Below are 22,831 nucleotides of genomic sequence, written 5' to 3'. Positions count from 1 at the left end.
ATATCAAGGATAAAAGGGTCATTAGGGGCAGTCAACATGTCTTCACCAATGGGAAGTCATGCTTGACCAACCTGATAGCCTTTTATGAGGATATAGATGAATAGATGGATAGATGATGGAAAAGCAGTGGACATGGACTGTCTTGATTTCAGTAAAGCCTTTGACACTGTCTTCCACAGCATCCTCACAGCTAAACTGAGAAAATGTGGTCTAGACAATCAGGTAGTGAGGTGGACTGTAAACTGGCCGAAGGGAAGAAGCTAGAGGGTTGTGGTTAATGGGACAGAGTTGAGTTGGAGTACTGTATCTAGTGGAGTCTATCAAGGGTTGGTATTGGGACCAGTGTTGTTTAATATATTCATTGATGACTTGGATGAGGGAATGGAGTGCACCATCAGCAAGTTTGCTGATGACACAGAACTGGGAGGAGTGGCTGACACGCCTGAAGGTTGTGGTGCCGTTCAGCGGGACGTCAACAGGTTGGAGTTGGGCAGGGAAAAACTTAATGAAGTATAACGAGGGGAAGTGTAGAGTCCTGCATCTGGGGAAGAACAACCCCAGACACCAGTATAAGTTGGGGACTTCCCTGATGGAAAGCAGTGAAAGGGAGAGGAACCTGAGGGTCCTAGTGGACAGCCAGATGACCATGAGGCAGCACTGTGCCCTTGTGGCCAAGAAGGCCAATGACATCCTGGGGTATATCACAAGGGGTTTGGTTAGTAGGTCGAGAGGTTCTCCTCTCTCCTCCGTGCTGCCCTGTTGAGACCACATCTAGAATATCTCATCCATTTTGGGGCCCCTAATTTCAAGAAGGACAGGGAACTACTTGACAGAGTCCAGAGCAGAGCCATGAGGACGATTAAGGGAGTGGAGCATTTCCATTATGAGGAAAATTTGAGGGAGCTGGGTCTCGTTAGCTTGGAGAAGAGGAGACTGAGAGGTGACCTTATAAACGTTTATAGATATGTCAAGGGTGAGTGTCAAGAGGATAGAGGCGGGTTCTTCTTGGTGATATCCAGTGATAGGACAAGGGGCAATGGGTGCAAGTTGGAACATAGGAGGTTCTGCTTAAATATGAGACAAAACTTTTTTATGGTGAGATTGACAGAACACTGGAACAGGCTGACAAGGGGGTTATGGAGTCTCCTTCTCTAGAGACTTTCAAAACCTGGCTGGACACATTCCCGTGTGACATGATTTAGGTGTTCCTGCTCTGGCAGGGGGATTGGGCTAGATAATCTTTCAAGGTCCCTTCCAATCCCTAATATTCTGTGGTTCTGTCATTTTCTTAAGAAAAAAATATATATAAAAAAATCCAAAACACAGGATTATGTGAGCCTTTACAAAGAAAATTAAATCTACCCCAGCCAGAACTGTGACAACAACTAAAGGAAGACTAAGGAGAATCTCCATCATTTATTGGATGTGGGAAGAACAGTGGTGATGGAAGAGAAAAATGCTGAGGTACTTATTGACTTATTTGCCTCAGTCTTTAGTAGTAAGATCAGTTGTTCACTGGGTACCCAGTCCCCTGAGCTGGAAGAGCTCAGGCAGCACAATGAAACCCCTATAATACAAGAAGAAATGGTTAGCAACCTGCTACACCACTTAGATACACACAAGGCTGTGGGGCCACACAAAGGTACTGAGGTAACTGGTGGAAGAGTTCACCAAGTCACTTTCCATCATGTATCAGCAGTCCTGGATATCCAGAAAGGCCCCATTTGAATATAGCCTAGCAAATGTTGTACCCATCTACAAGAAGGACTGGAAGGAGGATTCAGGAGACTACAGGCCTGTGAGTCTGACCTCAGTTCTGGAGAAGGTTGTAGAGTAGATTATCTTGGGTGCCATCACATGACAAATACAGGACAACCAGGTGGTCAGGCCAGCTCAGCATGGGATTATGAAAGGCAGGTCTTGCTTGACTAGCTTGCTCTCCTTCTATGACAAAGTGACATATTTAATAGATAAGGAAAAGGCTGTGTATTTTGTCTATGTAGACTTTAATAAAGCTTTTGACACCAGTTCCCACACTTTCTTCTAGAGAAATTGACTGCTCATGGGTTGGACAGGTATGCGTAAATGGTATGGGTAAAAGGAATGGTAAAAGGTACAGGTATGGGTAAAAAACAAACAAACAAACAAACAAAAAAAAAACACCACCACAACTACAAAAACCTTATGGATGTCTGTGCTCAAAGAGTTATGATGAATGGAGTTAAATCCAGATTGAGGCCAGTTGCAAGTGGTGTCCCCCTAGGACTCTGTACTGGGGCCAGTTCTATTTAATATCTATCATTGATCTGTATGAGGGGATCAAGTGCACCCTCAGTAATTCTGCAGATAAAGGCAAAAATGCCAAGTTAGGCAAAAATGTTGAGGGGTTCCTACTCTCTGTTTAAGAGTAGTAAGGCTCTACAGAAGGATTTGGATAGTCTGGGTCAATGGATGAGTCCAACTGCGTAACATTCAACAAGGCTAAATGCTTGGTCACAACTCCATGCAGTGCTACAGGCTTGAGGAAGAGTGGTTGAAAAGCTGTCCAGAGGAAAGGGAGTGTATTGGTCAATAAGTGGCTGAATGTGAGCAAGCAATGTGCTCAGGTGGCCAAGAAGACCAACAACATCCTAGCTTGTATCAGAAATAGTGTGGTAGCAGGACTAGAGAAGTGATTGTCCCCTTGTACTCGGCTCTTGAGAGGCCACGCCTCAAATACTGTGCTCAGTTTTGGGCCACTCACTACAAGAAGGACATTGAGGTGTGGGAGCATGTCCAAAGACATGAGAAAGCTGGTGAAGGGTCTAGAACAAGTGTTAGGAGGAGCAGGTGAGGGAACTGGGGTTATTTAGCTTAGAGAAAAGAAGGCTTGGGGAAGAACTTTATTACTCTTCACAAATACCTCAAAGGGCGTTGTAGTGTGTGAAGGTTAGTTTCTTTTCCCAAACAGCAAGCAATAGGACAAGTGGAAATGGCCTCAAGTGGCATCAGGAGAGGTGTAAGTTGGATATTAGGAAAAAATTATTCATTGAAAGGGTTGTGAAACATTGGTACAGGCTACCCAAGGAAGTAGTTGAATCTCTAGAGGTATTTAAAATACTTGTAGCTGCTCAGTGGTGGATTTGGCAGTGCTAGGTTAATGGTTAGACTTGATAGTCTTAGAGGCCCTTTCCAACCTAAAAGTTCTACAATTCTATGATTTACACAAACACTTCGTTCTTGAAATGAGGGGTATTTCAGCATATAGATTCACTTGTATTTGATAAATTTAGGTTTGCTAGTTTTATTAGAATCACACCCCCCTCTTTTTTTTTTTTTTTTTTTTACTTCTCTTGACATATTCTTTAGACAGTTCTTGTTATCTCTTGTATTTTGGAGGCAAAAGAGCCTTCTGGAAGCCTGTGAGTGGGTATTAATTTTTCCAGCTTTGGTTGGCATGACAATGCTGAATTTTGAATTTTACCATTTGCTGTTGACAGCATGGAGATAGAACTGACAGAGGGAAAATTTAGAAGACTCTTCAAATCTAGGAGAACTGAGTTTCGAGGAGGTTAAATCCAATCCAGAAATTCCCAGAGGAAAATTAACACATAATCAAGACTGTCCTTTCTGCTTGTCCAAATGTCTCCTTCAGTACTTTGTGTGGACAGACACTTAACATGAAGAGTATAAAACAGTGGAATTTTGGGCCAGCAAGATTTCTTGAAGAAAAAAAGAAATGTATCAGATTTTATTTTTCATTGTACAAACTGATCTTGTCCTAAACTACGTTTGCTTTATATATATAGCAAAGTAAAAAAGAATCTCTAAGACACAAAACACACATAACTCTTAAATGTTTCTAATTCGTTAGTTAGTAGATAGGAATATAAACTTTTATTTTCACTGTGTTTTCTGTGCTAAATCCTGAATTATTTTAGAGAAGCCAGCTTTGAATAAGGACTAGTTCATACTTAAATGTTACTCATATTACTTCAGAAGAACAAAAGGTTAATATTAACCAATTCTCCCAATTTAAATAATCTGAGTATCAACTCCTGTCTGACAGGAGTTCTTAATCCTATTGTACAGTTAAATGTTTGTGGAATTGTGTAATCCAAGGCTGTCAGTGTACCTACAGTACCACCACCTCCTTTGAAATGATGCTAGAACATGGGGAATAGGTGTTAACCTTCATCCTGTGGAGCTATCACTCTGTGTCTGATCTGATGGACCTAAAAAATAACATTTCCTGTGAAACTGAACAATTGAAAGATGCAGGTTGAGTGGTATCTTTGTTTTCTTACCTTTCTGTTGATCATTTTTTTGAATTCTTATCTGTATTAATAAACAAAAGCAATGGGTTGGTTATCACTGTAACTTTCCGAGACTTGTCAATGCTACAAAGCAGTAATATTTCCAAGGCTGCACTATGAAGGTTACTGAGCTCATTATACAGATGATACAAAAACAGTTACTGAATTCCTGTTTCATTATTACTCACTTTATTGGAATTTTACTAATTTGTAATCCCTAAATCTGTTAGTCTGTGGAAAGCAGGCACTGCCTGTTTATACAGCTGGTCTGTTATCTACATACACCATATACATTTTTCTGTGGATACTGAGAAGTGTTAGTTATCACTGTATCTGTTTACAGCAATTTAAATGCAGAGAAAATAACCCAGATATAATTAATGAAGTCATATTCTTCAACTGAAAAAAATATCTCCATGTTTTCCCTTTCATGAATTCAGTTTTTGTGTCCTTTGCTGCACTGCATCTGTTTGTGTAAAATTCAGTATCCATAATGAGTTGTTAATGAGCTGTCGATCCTGAATGTAATTTATAAAGTGAGATTGAAAACTTGAGGTACTCTTTTAACAAATAGTTCTCTCAATTCTTTCTTGTACAAATATACAGTTTCTGTAATAGTATCTTATAGTAAAATCTTACTCTGAGCTAATCTGAATGTAGTTATACATTTACTGTTTTTCATTTAGTGATAGATTAACTATAGCCTGAATATTACATTGAAAGAAGACTAAGATACAATGAAAACTGTTTGCCATACCAAGAACAGACTCAAAGAATCATATGCATTAAGCTGTGATCAAAACCCAATGAATTTAGTGGAAAATTTGCTGTCAAATCAATATGCACAGGTTCAGAAACTCATTTCTTAAAGACATTGAGAAATATAGTCTTTAATAACAGTTTTGTTATATGTTATGATACAAAGAGAATTAGCTATAAGCAACATAATTATGCTCGGTATTTACAACAAGGATACTCCTATGCAACCTATACAAAAACCCAAAAAACTTAGGGATTCAATTTATGTATTTATTTATTTATTTTTCTTTCAGCTCTTTGTACAGTCAGGAGTAACTGAGGCACAGGTGATGAAACAAACATCAAATTTTTATATAAAGAATGGCAGAAACGAACCCATATCTCTTAACTGCCAACCCCTCAAATCATGTTTGAACACAGCATCAAACCCTAGTATAAAAACGGGCACCAGGTGGACTGTGCAGTCATCAGGCAAATGAGGTCTAGTCACTCCATTACCATTAATTACAGTTTTAGTGGTCTGAAAATGAGGCAGCTCATGAAACAGAATTTCATATGAAAAAACAAGTTCATAGACAGATTACCTTGAATGAACTCTGCTATTTTATGAGCTCCATTCCTTCTCTGAGTAGAGGAATTCCAGCAAGAGGTTTTACTATCAACAGAGACTTAAATATTTATCAGAGACTGGATAGAGCTGCTTTGAGAGAAATCAGTTAGGGTTGGTTAGCAGAGAGGATGTTGAGGTCTTGGCTACTTAAGGTATGAGATTTAGACCTCCAAACAACCAAGGCAGGCAAATATCAATTGGGCATGCTGTAGGTTTTTTTTTGTTTGTTTTTGTTTTTTTACTATTTATTTAATGGATACATTTTTGCTGGGTTACTTGTGTGCTGTAATTTTACAGAGCTTCCGAATTAGAGATTTTATTTATATTTTATTTATATTTATTTGTTTTGTGTTAGCTATAATTCACCTATTTTGAGGTTTTGGAAAAACTTGATACTTTTTCTCCTGTCAAAATCAACATCTGGCAAGGACCAAGGGTAAGAAGGTTTTTACTCTTAGTTTGAGAAATTCAGCTATGATACTGTGCTTACAACTCTGCATTGATCTTCTGAAACCTGATGGAAAAAAAAAAAAAAGAAAAAAAAAAAAGAAAAAAGGAAAAGAAAAAAAAGAAGCTGTTTAAAATCATATGACAGGTTATTATTTTGTTTAATGTGAAATGTTCATCTGACAAGCCTATTGAACTTGATTTGTGTACATAACCCTTCTGCAAATCTACAGTCTATGTGATTTCCCTTCCCCCCTTCTTCACTCTCTCCCCTGCCACCAGCACTGACATCAACCATTGTGTCATCTGAGGAAAAAAAAAAAGGCACCTGGAGTATTAAAATGATTTAACCAGTTTGATTTATGTTAATGGTACAGAAGAGAATATTTTTTGGTCCTCAAAAACATAACAGGCAATTGATGTGCCATATTGCAGTATGGTTTTAGCTATCAACATGTCAAGATTTAGTTTTGCTGTTAACATTTTACGATTTAGAAGGCTATAAGAATATGTGCAGTGTAGCAACAACTCAGGCATCATTCCCTCAGCTATATTTATTGGGCTTTCATTTTTCCCTTTTATAGAAGAAATTGAAAAAGAAAAAGACGAAAGGAAAATATACAGACATTTTCTGTTTTTCATTTTCTTCAGTCAGTCAAGTTGTGAGAATAAAGAGAAAGAAAACTGACTTCTAATGGTTTGTTTTCAGATCAAAGTAGATTCAGGGCAGAAGAATTAGATGTACAGTTGATTTCTCACTGAACTAAAGATAACCTGTGCATAAACTATAGCTTCATTGCTTCTATTCGCCCCCCTTTGTATCCGTATGGCTCAAAGCTGCATGTTTAACTTACTGTGGAGTTGGTGATCCATAGAAGCCAATTGTCTGAAAATCTGGAAGTGCCATGTGCAACATACATATAAGAATTTATTCTCCTTCTATACTTTCACTTAATTCTGCTTTTGCTCTTGGAAATCAGTAAGATTTACTTCTTGTTTCCTATGTGGGAAACTAAGTTTTTTGTCCTCTCAGCAGCTAGAGCTGCTACAACAAGGTATAAATTTCAGTGAACTTCAGTGGACATTTCACTTCCCCAGGGTTTTAGTTGGTGTTCATTTGATAAAAATTGCTCCTGGACTTTTAGAACTGGTCAGTGCAAAATAAATGAGGCATATATATAAAACCTGACCATCAGCTTCTGAAATTTCCATGTTTAAATTTCCGAATAATATAAGCAAATGAAACACAAGTAGTAGGAGACATAACAACTTTTAGAAAACATTTCAACTTCTTTCCTTATACATTTAAACTTTTGAGAACCACTGTCAGTCATCAAGATACCGATTTTTTTTTTTTTTTACTTTGCAGATTACTCTGAGTGATGAAGAAATGATAGCCAGGAACTCTGTAGACACAGACAAGGAAAATCTGTGATATCCTCCTATGTGTTGCTCTTACCTGAAGGTATTCTGCTCTTCATTTCAGCTTCAAGAATGTTGAAGAAAGACTTACAGATATATTTGTGTCTCATCTGTTTCACACTGGGCTCTGCTGAATTTAAAGCATTCATCTACTGATGGAAAAAACACTTAAATGCTTAGTTTATACTTATTATACTTACTGTCGTATTATACCAGGAACTAGCCTTCTATTGTAGTCAAGTTAATCTTTTCACTAATTTCTGCCCTAAAATTTCACAAACAGTTGAAAATTTTAAGAATTAACATTTAAATTTGTTTTTCCACGCAGTTTTCCTTATAGCTTCTACTCTGGATATTCTAGGGTTCAGTTTGACATGCATTTGTCTACAACCTATATCATTGTGGCTGCATGAAACTGCCTTTGTTTTCAGATGACTGAAATTTTTCTGTTCAAACAGTGATGGTTATGGTTATGTCATACTTCTTTTATATGATTGTTTAGTGGCTAGAGCTGTTTCTACACAATTTGGGTTTGTCTGAGTCACATTTTCTCTCTTCCAAAGGAGTGAAGGAATGAACCCATTTATATTTGTGATCTTTCCCCTTGAATCTGAACTATTGTCCAGCTAAACTGCTTTGGTGAAATGTTCCAAATATAGAAAAATCTTTAAAATTTGTTCATACATTTGAAAAGACTTTCACTTTCTACCAGACAGCAGTTTTTCTCTAGGTCTTCATTCTCCAAAGATTTTATCTTCTTAGGATATTGCAAAGATGAATTATTCACCTCTGAGCCCTACTGCGGTGACAGCAATATGACAAAGAAGTCTATTGAGTAATAATTATTATTCTGTTTAGTGAAAAGAAACTGGAATAAATAAGGTCAGAATTACAAAATAAATGGGAAGATAAGAAGAAATATTGATTAGCTGCTCTTGAAAAGAGAACCAATCATCTCGTGCAGTGTTGAAAAAATACCAAGTAATTACTTAATTAAAGATTGTATCACCTATACACATAAACAAGAGTTGAATTAATAATGTACAGGCAAAATTCTGATGTCTGAAGATAATTATGAAAAGTGCTGTAAAATCAGTGAGGATTTTGTTATTGATATTGATTTTGTATGGAAAACAGTCAGTTCACAAGGTGATGGCCTAGATTTAGAATCTAAGGTAGCAAAAAAATATTTCCAACATATTTAATTATTTTAGAGATTAAATCATCATCTTTAATGTTTTTTGAATACTGTAATATCTTTTAAATGCAGAAAAGTATACGGTCTTCTATTTAAAAATTAATTTGTATGGCAAAAGGAAAGTAGGTCACACAGGGAATTCTTTTCTTTTTCTTTTCTTAATAGGACATCTGATGCCAACAAATCTCTTCTATGATTTATAATCAGAGCATTCAACTCTCAAAAATAAATAAATCTGGAACTTTGTAGTTATTTAACATGCATGTTTACTATAAAGAAATTGATTTAACTTGACTCAATCTGTGTTTAAATGGGAAATTATATGGTGGTAAAATAATCTGTGGCTTATAGAACAACAAGGTTCTATACCTTGTATATGTATATGTCTATGTGTATATGTCTATGTATAGTTGATACATGTTCACATGTATCAACTGTGCTGGTGCTCAGATGTGAAAGGTATGATTTTTGGTTGATTAATAGTTTTTTTTCAATATATGCTGCCATGAGACAGGCTTTTCATAATACCTTTGGTTTATTAAAAAAAAAAAGGAAAAAAAAAAAAAGAAACAATTCAAACATGCCACTTAAAATAGAGTTAGTAAAAAGTCTGAATGGAACCAGTTGACATAATTGAACATATAATGAGATTAGCTATAAAATTAGTGTGATCTTAATTTTGACTAGAAACCTGATGTAATTCCTCTCTAGTGCCATCTTCTGTGTATAAAAAAGTGGAAAAAAAGATAGGTACTATAATTTAGAGAAATTCTTATTAACAAAATATGTTACTCTTATTCTGTATGGAAATCAGATTGTATGCTTTCACTTTATGCTTGAGGTTTGGTACCCTTGGGTATTCTTTAAGGAACAGGAACAGCTGATTTCTCCATTTGTAAGCCAGAAACCTGACAGCCACAGATGCAAACTAGTCCAGTTTAAGGTGTGAAAGCTGTTTTATGAAGCCAGAATCCAGGCAATTAAGCAGATTCCTCTCCTGGTAGGCTGGTATTTAGCCAGCCTGTCAGTACTCAATGTGCTGTTCTAGGAACAGAAAGGCAGATTGTATCAGGCAGAACACCTGAAGCATTTTCTTGAAATAAATAAATAAAAACAAATAAATAAATCAAAACCAAATAGTTAGAAATTGAGATTGCATAATACTATCAAAGCATTTGTGTCTTTTTTTTTTTTTTTTTCTCAATATTTCTGCCAAGATCAATAGAGATATACTGCACAAATGACAGGATAGAGTGCAGATGCTTGGTGTACCATATAAAACAGAATCTAAACTGAAGACGTTCATAAAATATAATGTTGTTTACCCAGAAATGTATAAGTAAGGCAGGCCAAAACAGTGTCCACCTCAGTTCACCTCCATATCACTCCCTCTTATTATGCAAATGATTGCTCAGGTTAATGTGTGCTTTGAAAATAAATATATATATATATATTTTATGTGTGGAAGGAATATATATACATAACTTTTAATTTCTGTAATTTAATAGGCTTGTTTTAAACGTGTATTAGCCTTTATTGGAAAAAAAAAAATTGCATTGGAAAGTAAGTTAACATTCATACCAGGGAGAATTTCTTGATGGTTGTTGTTGTACACTGAGCACAGAGTGGCTCCCAAACCCTTCCCCCTACCTTTGGCCATGATTCTAAACGTGTACTTAGAATATGTTCCTCTCTGCTCTGATGTATAGGAAAATGCTCTAATGAAAACCTAGTGGTGTTATGCCAATGTAAAACAGATGTAGTGAGTTGAACACCAGGACTAATGAATTTAAGACCTTGATTTTCAGTCCAACTTAACCTTTACACTTATATTGCATGTGTAATATTACACCTCATAACTTAAATGTAAGATTGCAAGCACCATTGTTCTTACAGTGCTCCTAATTTTCTGAAGTCTTGAGTCTGAGAGTTGGTGCACTGTCTAATATGTTAAAGCTGCATGCTAGGGTTTAATAAAAAGACTTCTCCACATGCTGTGTCATCTACTGGTGGTAGCCCAGGTCCTGGGCTGTATAATGGGTGACTGTTGCACAGCAGGAAAGGTGCAAGATTATGAGAGAGGAGGATGTCTTCTTATTTCTTGTGCTGGCACTGGCTGGGGGACACATTCCCTAACGAAGCATCATGGTAACTCCTCTACTACTCTAGCTTCCTGAATGCCAGACATTGCTACCAGTGTGGCACTTAGCTTTTTAAAGTGAATGATGAGAACAATTCTGTGTTGCCTTTGCTAACATGGGTCTCCATAATAGGTGAGGACATGAAGCAAGAGCCTTCAGATGAGTCACTGCATATCTGACCAGGATGCACTTGGTTATTTGCCTTTTCTAGGTGATGTCACTATCTTTCGTGACAGTGATGATCTTTCAGGTCCCTATCTTTTTCGGGTCCCTATCTTTTAAGGGAAAAAGGATCCTGGGCCAGGAGCTGGCAGGGCTCATTGAGAGGGCTTTAAACTAGGTAAGAAGGGGGCTGAAGCAAGGATTGTTGGAGCTGTGCCAGGGGAAACAATAGCAAGGCCGGGGGATAAGGCAATGGCCCAGCTGAAGTGCATCTACACCAATGCACGCAGCATAGGTAACAAACAGGAGGAGCTGGAAGCCATCATGCAGCAGGCAGGCTATGACTTGCTTGCCATTATGGAGACGTGGTGGGACCACTCTCATGACTGGAGTGCTGCAATGACTGGCTATAAGCTCTTCAGAAGGGACAGGCAGCACAGAAGGGGTGGTGGTGTGGCTCTCTATATTAGAGAGTTTTTCGATGTTGTAGAACTCGAGGCTGGGAATGACAAGGTTGAGTCCCTTTGGGTTAGGATCAGCAGGGACAACAAGGCTAGTGTCCTGGTTGGGGTCTGTTATAGACTGCTGAACCAGGATGAGGAGACGGATGAGGAGTTCCACAGGCAGCTGACAGAAGTTGCGAAATCTACAGCGCTTGTTCTCGTGGGGGACTTCAACTTCCCTGACATATCCTGGAAGCACAACACAGCCCAGAGAAAGCAGTCTAGAAGGTTTCTGGAGAGCGTGGAAGATAGCTTCCTGATGCAGCTGGTTAGTGAGACTACCAGGGGTGGCGCCCCGCTAGACCTTCTCTTCACAAACAGAGAAGGACTGGTGGAGGATGTGGTGGTCGGAAACTGTCTTGGACAGAGTGACCATGAAATGGTGGAGTTCACTATTCTTGGCAAGGCCAGGAAGGGGACCGGTAAAACAGCTGTATTGGACTTCCGGAGGGCTGACTTTGTGCTGCTGAGGACACTAGTTGGTAGAGTCTCTTGGGAGGCGGTTCTGAAGGGCAGAGGAGTCCAGGAAGGCTGGGTGCTCTTCAGGAGGGAAATCTTAATGGCGCAGGAGCGGTCTGTCCCCACGTGCCCAAAGACGAACTGGTGGGGAAGAAGACCAGCCTGGCTCAACAGAGAGTTGTGGCTTGAGATAAGGAGAAAAAAGAGGGTTTATAATCTTTGGAAAAGTGGGCAGGCCACTAGGGAGGACTATAAGGATTTTGTGAGGTTGTGCAGGGACAAAATTAGGAAGGCCAGAGCTCATCTGGAGCTCAATCTGGCTACTGCCGTTAAAGATAACAAAAAATGTTTTTATAAATACATCAACACAAAAAGGAGGACTAAGGAGAATCTCCATCCTTTACTGGATGCGGGGGGAAACTTAGTTACAAGAGATGAGGAAAAGGCAGAGGTGCTTAATGCCTTCTTCACCTCAGTCTTTAGGGGCAATACTGGTTGTTCTCTGGATACCCAGTACCCTGAGCTGGTGGAAGGTGATGGGGAGCAGGATGTGGCCCTCACCCTCCACGAAGAACTGGTTGGAGACCTGGTACGGCACTTGGATGTGCACAAGTCGATGGGGCCGGATGGGATCCACCCAAGGGTACGGAGAGAACTGGCAGAGGAGCTGGCTAAGCCACTATCCATCAATTATCAGCAGTCTTGGCTATCAGGGGAGGTCCCAGTTGACTGGCGGCTAGCAAACATGACGCCCATCTACAAGAAGGGCCGGAGGGCAGACCCGGGAAACTACAGGCCTGTCAGTTTGACCTCAGTACCAGGGAAGCTCATGGAGCAGATCCTCTTGAGAGTCATCATGCAGCACTTGCAGGGCAAGCAGGCAATCAGGCCCAGTCAGCATGGGTTTATGAAAGGCAGGTCCTGCTTGACAAACCTTCTTCATAGAATCTCCTTCTATGACAAAGTGACGCGCTGGGTGGATGAGGGAAAGGCTGTGGATGTGGTCTACCTTGACTTCAGTAAGGCTTTTGACACCGTCTCCCACAGCATTCTCCTCAAGAAACTGCCTGCCTTAGGCTTGGACTGGCGCACGCTTTGTTGGGTTAAAAACTGGCTGGATGGCCGGGCCCAAAGAGTCGTGGTAAATGGAGTCAAGTCCAGTTGGAGGCTGGTCACTAGTGGCATTCCCCAGGGCTCGGTGCTGGGGCCAGTCCTCTTTAATATCTTCATCGATGATCTGGATGAAGGCATTGAGTGCACCCTCAGTAAGTTTGCAGATGACACCAAGTTAGGTGCGTGTGTCGATCTACTCGAGGGCAGGAAGGCTGTGTGGAAGGATCTGGATAGGCTACACTGATGGGCTGAGGTCAACTGTATGAAGTCCAACAGGGCCAAGTGCCGGGTCCTGCACCTAGGGAGCAATAACCCCAAGCAGAGCTACAGGCTGGGAGAGGAGTGGTTGGAGAGCTGCCAGGCAGAGAAGGACTTGGGAGTGATCATTGATAGTCGGCTGAATATGAGCCAGCAGTGTGCTCAGGTGGCCAAGAAGGCCAACGGCATCCTGGCTTGTGTCAGAAACAGTGTGACCAGCAGGGCTAGGGAGGTGATCGTCCCCCTGTACTCGTCTCTGGTGAGGCCACACCTCGAGTACTGTGTTCAGTTTTGGGCCCCTTGCTACAAGAAGGACATCGAGGTGCTTGAGCGGGTCCAGAGAAGGGCGACGAAGCTGGTGAGGGGCCTGGAGAACAAGTCCTATGAGGAGCGGCTGAGGGAGCTGGGCTTGTTCAGCCTGGAGAAAAGGAGGCTCAGGGGTGACCTTATTGCTCTCTACAGGTACCTTAAAGGAGGCTGTAGCGAGGTGGGGGTTGGTCTATTCTCCCATGTGCCTGGTGACAGGACGAGGGGGAATGGGCTTAAGTTGCTCCAGGGGAGTTTTAGGTTGGATGTTAGGAAGAACTTCTTTACCGAAAGGGTTGTTAGACATTGGAACAGGCTGCCCAGGGAAGTGGTGGAGTCACCATCCCTGGAAGTCTTTAAAAGACATTTAGATGTAGAGCTTAGGGATATGGTTTAGTGGGGACTGTTTGTGTTAGGTTAGAGGTTAGACTCAATGATCTTGAGGTCTCTTCCAACCTAGAAATTCTGTGATTCTGTGATTCATGTAGTAAGGCAAGTGCATGACTCCCAATATTGGAGGATAAAAAAAAAAAAAGGAGCCTGAAATGTAAGTGTATAGTGTAAGAATCCCTGTGTTCATTTGGCTAACTTCAGATAATACTAAAAACTGCATCTAATAAAAACAAAAAAACAAAAAACAAAAACTTAAAAATAAAAATTAGTGGGAAAATTACTAAATGGATTAGCTATGTAATATAATCTAATGTAACCCTGTTTTATATTTTGTACATGTTTATTCCACCATAAATTTCTGAAAAAGCCTGAGTCAATTCCCCTTTGCAAGAATCTACAGACAAGCCAATTCAGTTTCAAAGAAATAAGATAGCATTTTTAGATGTTAAGAGAGGTTTGTTATCTGAATAGAAATGGATCATTTAGGAAAGCATGTACATCATTTTAATCTCAGTTTCCTTTTCAAGAGCACCATACTGGATCAGAACTGACATATACTTTTCCTGTCAGATTAAGGAGTTCATTGTTTCTAAGGATATTGGAACATAACAAGTTAGATCTAAGATTCTGTCACATATTTTAGAATCTCTCTTCCTTTGAAAAGTAGTTAACAAACCTACTATCCACTTACCCATAGAGTACATTCTTTTTTGCACATTGTTTTTGAAAGAAGGCAAGTCAATCTTGACTGACTTTCAAAGAGGCTTTGTTTCTCTGCTGGGAACTCACTGAGGACAGACAAAAATTTGATGTTTATCACTGACAGCTTAATCAACAATCTTAATGTGCAACAATCTTAATGAGTAACTATTGCCTTCTGTCTATTATCTCCTCTTCATGAACAGATTTTTTTTTTCTGCATAAAATTCAGTGTACATTTTTTGAAAGAATATAACTTACATATTGTCCAAATTATTTTACAACTCATACGTATGGCAAATTAGGTGTGTGATAACTGACTTCATAGTAGAATTTATTACATTTATTTTTCTTTTCTTTTTTTTTTTTTTTTTTTGAAAATAAAATGCATTCTGAGCCTGGAAACATGTTGGATGAAGAATGATAGCCATGATGACACATACCTATACAAGGCTACATCCTCCTCCTCCTGGTCAAAGATTTGAAAAAGAACAATCAAGCAACAAAGTTTGCTGTAGCAGAAAAGACAGTTATTTATGATTACTTGAAAAAAAACAAACAACAATGTTTAATAATAGCAATGCCTGAATGCCTGAACTGCTGGGAACCTGAAATAGATCCGATTGTATAAGGTTGTGTTCTTCATAATGTTTTGCAACTGTAAGCCTGCTGAGGTAGTACTATTTTAACTTTCCTGTTGCTTGACATTTTTATATTTTAATTGGGTAAACTCTGTGTTGGATTGTATTTTGGCATTAAAATCTTCACCATTTACCCTTTTTGATTGTTGCTTTTTAAAGCAAAAGAAATCAAATTAATTGCCTCTGATCCACCATAATGGTAATTACATAGTCCCAACTGGGACCTGACCAAGGATGAACTGTTGTTGCTTTTTGGCTGGAGACACTAAACAGGGATAATAGAGAAGTATGTCAGTTACAGTGCACTGGTTGTTTTCCTGCAGCAGAGAATTAAATAAGCTTATTGCTTTACAATTACAGTGTAGCATTTGTAGGTTTCAATAACATTCATCTAGGACTGAGAATGGAAAAAAATACCAAAATTTCCATTGTTGTATATCTCAAATTGAAAAGTGTCTCAGAGAAAATTGTTGGCCTGATATCTCTTTACTACTTGAGTCCTCATTAAAACATCATTCTGATATTACAAACACAGTAGAACTATTAAAAACACAGCTTGTACACAATATGACCTTAGAAGAGAAAATGAAGTGTTTATGGTAAAAAAGGGTGAGAATCATTAGGAAATGCTAGCATCTGAAAAGTGCCACTATCACTGCATTTAGAAGTAGTAGTCTATTTGTTATCTCTTTTAGTGTTCTAAATGGGAAACTGATTGAAAATGTTAATATCTTTCTATATAAGAGCTATATACATTATACATTCAATTATTTCTAAAGAGAGCACTAGGAAAAGACACTAGGAAAAGAAGCTATTATATGTCTGTATATTTTATACTTCTATATCTCAAGAAGTTCTTCTTGAACTTCTGTATCTCTGGAGGAATTTCACTGATCTTTAAAAACAAAGCAAAACAACAATAGCAACAACAACAACAACAAAACAAGCTATCATTATATTTAAATAGACCCCCCCAAAAACAAACAAACAAACAAACAAACAAAAAACACAACCACACACATACATGTAAGCAGTATTGTTAAGTGCCAAATTAAAGTGTCATATTGAGTTAGGTCCCTAAATTCATGCTGCTGACTTGTAAATGTATTAAAGATTAATACATTTTATTTAACTTTCTGATTTCCATATCCTCAGAGTATATATACACGGAAATATATATATATAGAGAGAGAGCATTAGCAGTCAAGGAAAAATTTTTAGAAGCTGATTTTTTTATATGGTCTATTGACTTAAGCAAACCTGTAAGAATTCTCATTCAATTACAAAACTGAACATCAAGAACATAAAAAAACACTGTCTAGGCAATGACCAAAGCTGAAATAGTTTCTTTCTCTAGCTCTGTTAACTTTACAGGGAAGCTTTTCAGGAAGAATATATAAGATGTAAATGATAGTTGTTAAAATTCTTGTTGGCATATAGTTTTTGTAGAAAACACAATCAGATACAGAGTTCTGAACAGTTTTATAGCTGAATTAAGACTTTTTACATGGTGCAATTGCATGTGCTTTCAAATACATGTTCTTTGCAGATGTTTTTGATTAGATAAGATCTATTAAATATATCAATTAAGGGCAAATTTGATGCAGTAAATGATCGGTTTAAATTCCACAAAATCCTTCAAATCATTGTGTAAATGAAACTGAAGTTCCATTGTCTTTGATCTCAGCAGACTGACACAGAAAAAAAAAAAAGGAGACAGAAGTTCTGTGAGATTTTGAAAAGTAATTCTGTTTTATTAGATTTCTGATTTAGGCATTTTCAAAACACACATAGGTAATATATTCAGGATTTTCTCTGTGGTACACAGGTAGAAATTTACTTAAAAAGTGAAACATGAAATTTGTATGCATTTATTTGCCCTGGAGGATGGGACTTCAAACAAGGTAGGAAGAATTAATTACCAAATAAAGTCATACTGAACTTTATGCTAGTCCTTCAAAGTGAAAAAAAATCACTGAGTGCCTGTTGTTAACATTTGGAAGCTGGTTATGAAGCTTGTGGCACTCTCACCACACGGCACAAAATAATGTGTTTAAAGTAACTGAAACTTGAAATAGCAAAGTAAAAATACTGAAACCCCATCATCTAACCATTAAAAATACCAAAACCCCATCATCTAACCATTATCAGCCATTTTCTCAGTATGCAATTCTGAAGAAACCTCTATTTTCACCTGATTACAATGCCATCATAAAATTATCAGTCTGTTTAATATGGATAATACCTGCCATATCCTTAATCTCACCTCTATCCTACTTTATGGATACTTTATCCTTCAAGTTATTATATGTATACCAGGACTTCAGTGGTCCAGACATTATCTTCTGACATGAAGAACTGAGATTAGTTTAGGTTTCTCTCAGTGACTTCTCTTTGGCTACAACCAGACCTAGAATATGTGCTGCATCTGAGTCCTGAGCCAAATAATCTTTAATGGACTAAATCACTGGACACAGTGGCTTTAGAATCATAAAATCATAGAAACATCTAGTTTGCAAAAGACCTTCAAGGTCATCAGGTCCAACCATCATGACCTACTGAGTCCCACCATTAAAAAATGTCCCTTAGTGCGACATTCACACATCTCTTAAATGCCTCCAGAGATGGGGACTCCACTATATGCAAGGGCAGCCTATTCCAATGCTTTAGGCGTATGCAGCTGTTAGTGTTCTTCCATTACTTTGTCAGCAGTGAGTGCAATTTGTGAAATGTTCTCTCAGGCCATCTACCCAGCTACCAGAAATAAAGCACACTTCAAAAAATAAAGCAAAATTTGAGGAACCTTGTGCAGAGGTCCCTAAACATTACCTGTATTTCAGCAAGGTTGTAAAAATTCAGCTACCTATTACAGAGGCTGAGAAGCTGAGTATAATTCAGGGAGTGTAATGGGAACAAACAGCATTCCAAGTAGGTATGTCAGGATGTGCCAGGGATTCTCAGAGAAGTCCAAATCTACAACATGCATGAGAACAGCAGGTCTTTCTGAACAGTGTCATCACTAAGGTGACCATTATTGTTAAGCAGTTATCAGTTAGGAGAGTAATATCAATGCAACCTGCACAGGGAACGGGGTTAAGCTGAGGCAGGGGAAATTTAGGCTTGACATCAGGAGGGGGTTCTTCACAGAGAGGGTGGTTGCACACTGGAACAGGCTCCCCAGGGAAGTGGTCACTGCACCGAGCCTGTCTGAATTTAAGAAGAGATTGGACTGTGCACTTAGTCACATGGTCTGAACTTTTGGGTAGACCTGTGCGGTGTCAAGAGTTGGACTTGATAATCCTTAAGGGTCCCTTCCAACTCAAGATATTCTATGATTCTATGATTCTAGATACGCTAAGTGAAACATATGCAATCTTTCCTACAAGGAAAAGCAGTGAAACAGAGAGTAGTGTTTGTACATCTGATGAAGTATCACTTTAATTCTTTGAGAAGGTAGGCTGGTGTCAAATGCTTTTGTACCTGTGTCCTGCCTTAGAAATAAAAGAGCAAGTCTGATGGAGAACCATTCCCTCTGCCAGCAATATCTGAGGTGAAGAGGTATTTCAGAGAGCACTTGTGCTGTTGTGTAGGATTTTGCACTCACATGAGCTGGCTGGCCTCTTCTGTTGGTTTCCTTGAAGTTGAACATTTCAGTTTGCTCCTGACTTCCTCAGTAGGAGAGAGATGCTGTAGTATAAACCATGAATGCCTTGCTTGTCTTGGATGCAACTGCTATAAACAAATAAGAGTTGTGAAATACACATGCTATCTACAGAAAAGATTCCCTTCAAAGAAGTGGTAAGATGTGGTAAGATTCTGTTTTATTAAAAAAAAATAATATCCCACTAATAAAAAAGAATTACAGATACAGTAATTACTAACATGGCTTTATAAGTTTATTATGAAATTATTTCAATTGCCATTACCCTCTCTGAAAGACCCACTGCTGTCTATAATTCAGATGCTCATATTTAGATTTTTGACATGATTTTTGTTTCTTTTTCTTCATTACTGGAAGTATTTGCATTATAACAGGATCTTTGCTTTTAAGAGTTCATCAGCTCCTGCCACTTAGATCCCACTTGAAGTCATAATCTTCTGTTTATAATTTCATAATTGTTTGCAGTAGAGGTGATTAAAATCTGACAAACATAACATTATGTTGACTTCAGGCAGGGAACAAGCAGCAGATGAATTCTTAAGAAACAAAAATGTTTTCATGTAAATAGCCCAACTAGTACAAAGTAAGGGAAAGAAATAAGTGGGACACATCCAAATGTAATGCTTTTCCCTGTTTTCTAATACACAACACTATCCCTTTAAATCCTGTACATTTCAGAACCTTGTAGAGTTACATCTTCCAGTAGAATAATTCTCTCCTCTCTTATGAACCTTTGCTGTTTTCCACTCTAGATACATTGCTCTAAGCACAGACAAAATATTAATTAATGCATTAATTAGGCCCAAAGAACTTTTCTATGCATTAATTGACACACAGTTCAGAGCTCTTCTAAACATGCTAGTATTTGAATTTTGCCCTTGCAGGAACACAAGTCATTGCAATGTAACCACCAGGTACGCTTGGATATTTTAACAGGGGGTGTTGAAGTTAAAAGTTTGTGCCATTGTCTGTGTCCCTGTGTGGTATGCAACGTTAGCTCTCCCCGTTTCTTCCACAGAATACAGGACATAATTGCTAGCTGTTGCAGCCTCTGCATAAACACCTGGAAGAAGATGTTTTATACAGGCAGTCAGGGCTCATGCAGCTATTTACAGAGTCCTGTTTCTGGCCTCTGTCACTCACTGGTGCTTGCCATATGCATCCTGCTGGGACTAGGACATGCTTCACACTACATAAGCAAGCCATACATGGAAATTCAGTACATATAATGTCTATTGATGGGTTAGGCAACCAATTCAGAATTCAGGGTGACTTCTTTCTAAACATACAGGCCTCTTCAAATGATAGACTGCATCAAGAAAGATGTAATTTTATATATTTAAATTGGTGAACACCTAGAAAATTAATTTCCTTCCTCAAAAATCCCAAAGGATCTTGTATTCCAATAAGTAATTATCTGTCAAAAACAGTAAGTCTAGAGATATGTGCCACTCTTTTTTTTTTGCACATAGTGCTTCTTTGAATTCATTGTAAGATGTTCTGATCTGGCAATTTTATTCTTAAATAGAAACATGGAAAATATTGAAAAACAATGAGACATTTTGTTTTTGCTCCTCAGTCATGTTTATTTTGTTTCATATATTACTGCCAAGAGAACAGGACTGTGAAAACATGCCATAGCATATTCATGAAGGCATAGTCCAAATGTCTTTTGAACACTGATAGGCATTTGGAATCAACCACCTCTTCAGGAAGGCTGTTCAAGTATTTGACCACCCTCAAAAAAAAAAAAAAAAAAATTAAAAAATTGCTCATGTCCAGTCCGATCTTACCTTAGTGCAGCTTTGTGCCATTCCTGCATGTCCTGTTCCCAGGGAGCAGAGACTCTGCTTTTCCTCCTTAGGAAGTTGTAGAGAGTCATGTGGTCACCTCTCAGCTTCCTTTTCTCCTGACTGGACAGCCAGTGTCCTCAGCCTCTCCTCATAGGACATGTCTTCCAGCCCTTTCACCAGCTTAGTTGTCCTCCTCTGTATGTTTTCAAGTACTTTAACATCCTTTTTGTGTTGCAGAGTCCAGAATCACACACAATATTCAAAGTGACACCACATCAATGCTAAATGAGAGAACTCTTTTGACTGGCTGTCTATGCTGTGTCCAAAATGCTGTTTGCCTTCTTGAGCAAACCCTTTGAGCTCTACCATTGTATTATAGCCATAATACAATAGCTATAATTAGGTATAACTATAAATATATTATTTGTTATTATTATTTATATTATTTATATATATTATATAAACAATATATATAATATAAATAAATAATAAATAAATGCATATTATATATATCATATTATCATTATTTATATTATTTATATATTTTATTATATTTATTTTATTATTTATATTTTTATATATTATTTATATATTATTTATATATTATTTATATATTATTTATTATATATATATTATACCCATACCTACATGTATGTAAGAATATAGGTATGGGTATAATAATAACTATAAATATACAATGGCTATACAACTGCTACCATTGTATTATAGCCAGTGTATTATAGACCTGTTCATCTCACACCTGGGCAATTTGTTCACAAGGGACAATACCAAAGACCTTACTAAAATCCACAAAGATTATGTCTGCTGCCTTCCCTTCATCCACCAAGAACGCATATTATAGAAGGAGTCAAACTACTGAGGTGGGACTTTTCCTTAATGAACCCATGTTGACTATGATAATAGCTTTGTTCTCTAAAATGCATTTTTTATCCCCCAAGACAATCTTCTCCATAACTTTTCAAGGGTCTGAGGTTAGACTAAAAGGTTTGTAGTTTCCTGGGTCTTCTCTCATGCCATTTTTATAGATGGTATAATGCTGGCTAGCTTCCAGTCAGGAGGGACCTCCCCAGATTCCCACAACCTTTGGAAAATTGTTAAGAAGCTATAACATCTGCTAATTCCTTCAGATCTCTGGCTTGAATCCCAACAGGTGCCATGTAGTTATGAATGTTGAGCTGATACAGCTGTTCCTTTACAATTGCCGTGACCAAAGTTGGAAAGTCACTGCTCCGCCAGTCATGGTCCTCCAACTCTGCAGTCTCAAGCCCAAGGTCTGACATTTCTTTTAAATACTGAGGCAAAAAGATGGCAATAAAAACCTCCATCTTTTCCTTGTCCTTACTTGTTATATTAGGTGGCCACCTGCATCAAGTATATGTTTTCTTTTGATGTCCTTCTACTGTTGATATACTTGAAAATGCTTTTTTTTTTTTTTTCTTCTTTTCTTTTGTCTGACACCACTGTGGCCAGTGTAAACTCAAACTGGGCTTTAGCTTTTCATGTTTCCTCCCTGCAGGTTTGAACTGCAGTGCTGTACTCTCCTTGTGATGCTAGGCCTTGCTTCCAGAGGTCATATATTTTCTTTTTCTGCCCTAGTTCCAGGAGGAGTTGCCTGTTCATCCAGGATGACCTTCTGCCTCACTTGCTTGACTTGTGGCACAGTGGGATTGCCTGCTCCTGGGCCTTTAAAAGTTGATTCTTGAAAAATGCCCAGCTCTCATGCACCTCTAAACCTATTAGAGCAGATTTGTAGTGGACACTGCTAACTAGCTCCCTGAGAAGCTTAGTTTGCTCTCTGAAAGTCTATGGTGGCAATTCTACTGACCTTTTCCTACTTACACCAAAAATTTTGAACTCAACTAATTCATGATCACTGCGGCTGTGACAATCACCTACTGTCATCTCTCCCACAAGGCCTTTCCCATTCTCAAACCGCAGATCTAGGAGGGT

At 38.3% G+C, this 22,831-nt stretch overlaps 1 protein-coding gene across 2 annotated transcripts in view; it reads left to right on the top strand.

Moving 5' to 3' along the window:
• LOC140002189 (uncharacterized) overlaps window positions 1–22,831 on the top strand; it is a 178,459-nt gene that overhangs the window by 105,368 nt on the left and 50,260 nt on the right. The window contains exon 2 of one of the 2 annotated variants that reach the window (XR_011808359.1): window positions 7,481–7,576. Coding sequence is in view for 1 of the 2 variants with exons in the window: in XM_072035965.1 (XP_071892066.1) it covers window positions 11,287–13,353 (2,067 nt within the window). In the remaining variant the exon portion in view is untranslated. Of the gene's footprint in view, window positions 1–7,480; window positions 13,787–22,831 lie in introns of those variants that run through there. The other variant, XM_072035965.1, reaches the window with a different exon arrangement.

This window comes from Anas platyrhynchos, chromosome 3 (assembly GCF_047663525.1).
Source record: "Anas platyrhynchos isolate ZD024472 breed Pekin duck chromosome 3, IASCAAS_PekinDuck_T2T, whole genome shotgun sequence".
NCBI lineage: Eukaryota > Metazoa > Chordata > Aves > Anseriformes > Anatidae > Anas > Anas platyrhynchos.
This window is presented reverse-complemented; position numbering and strand designations above follow the sequence as displayed.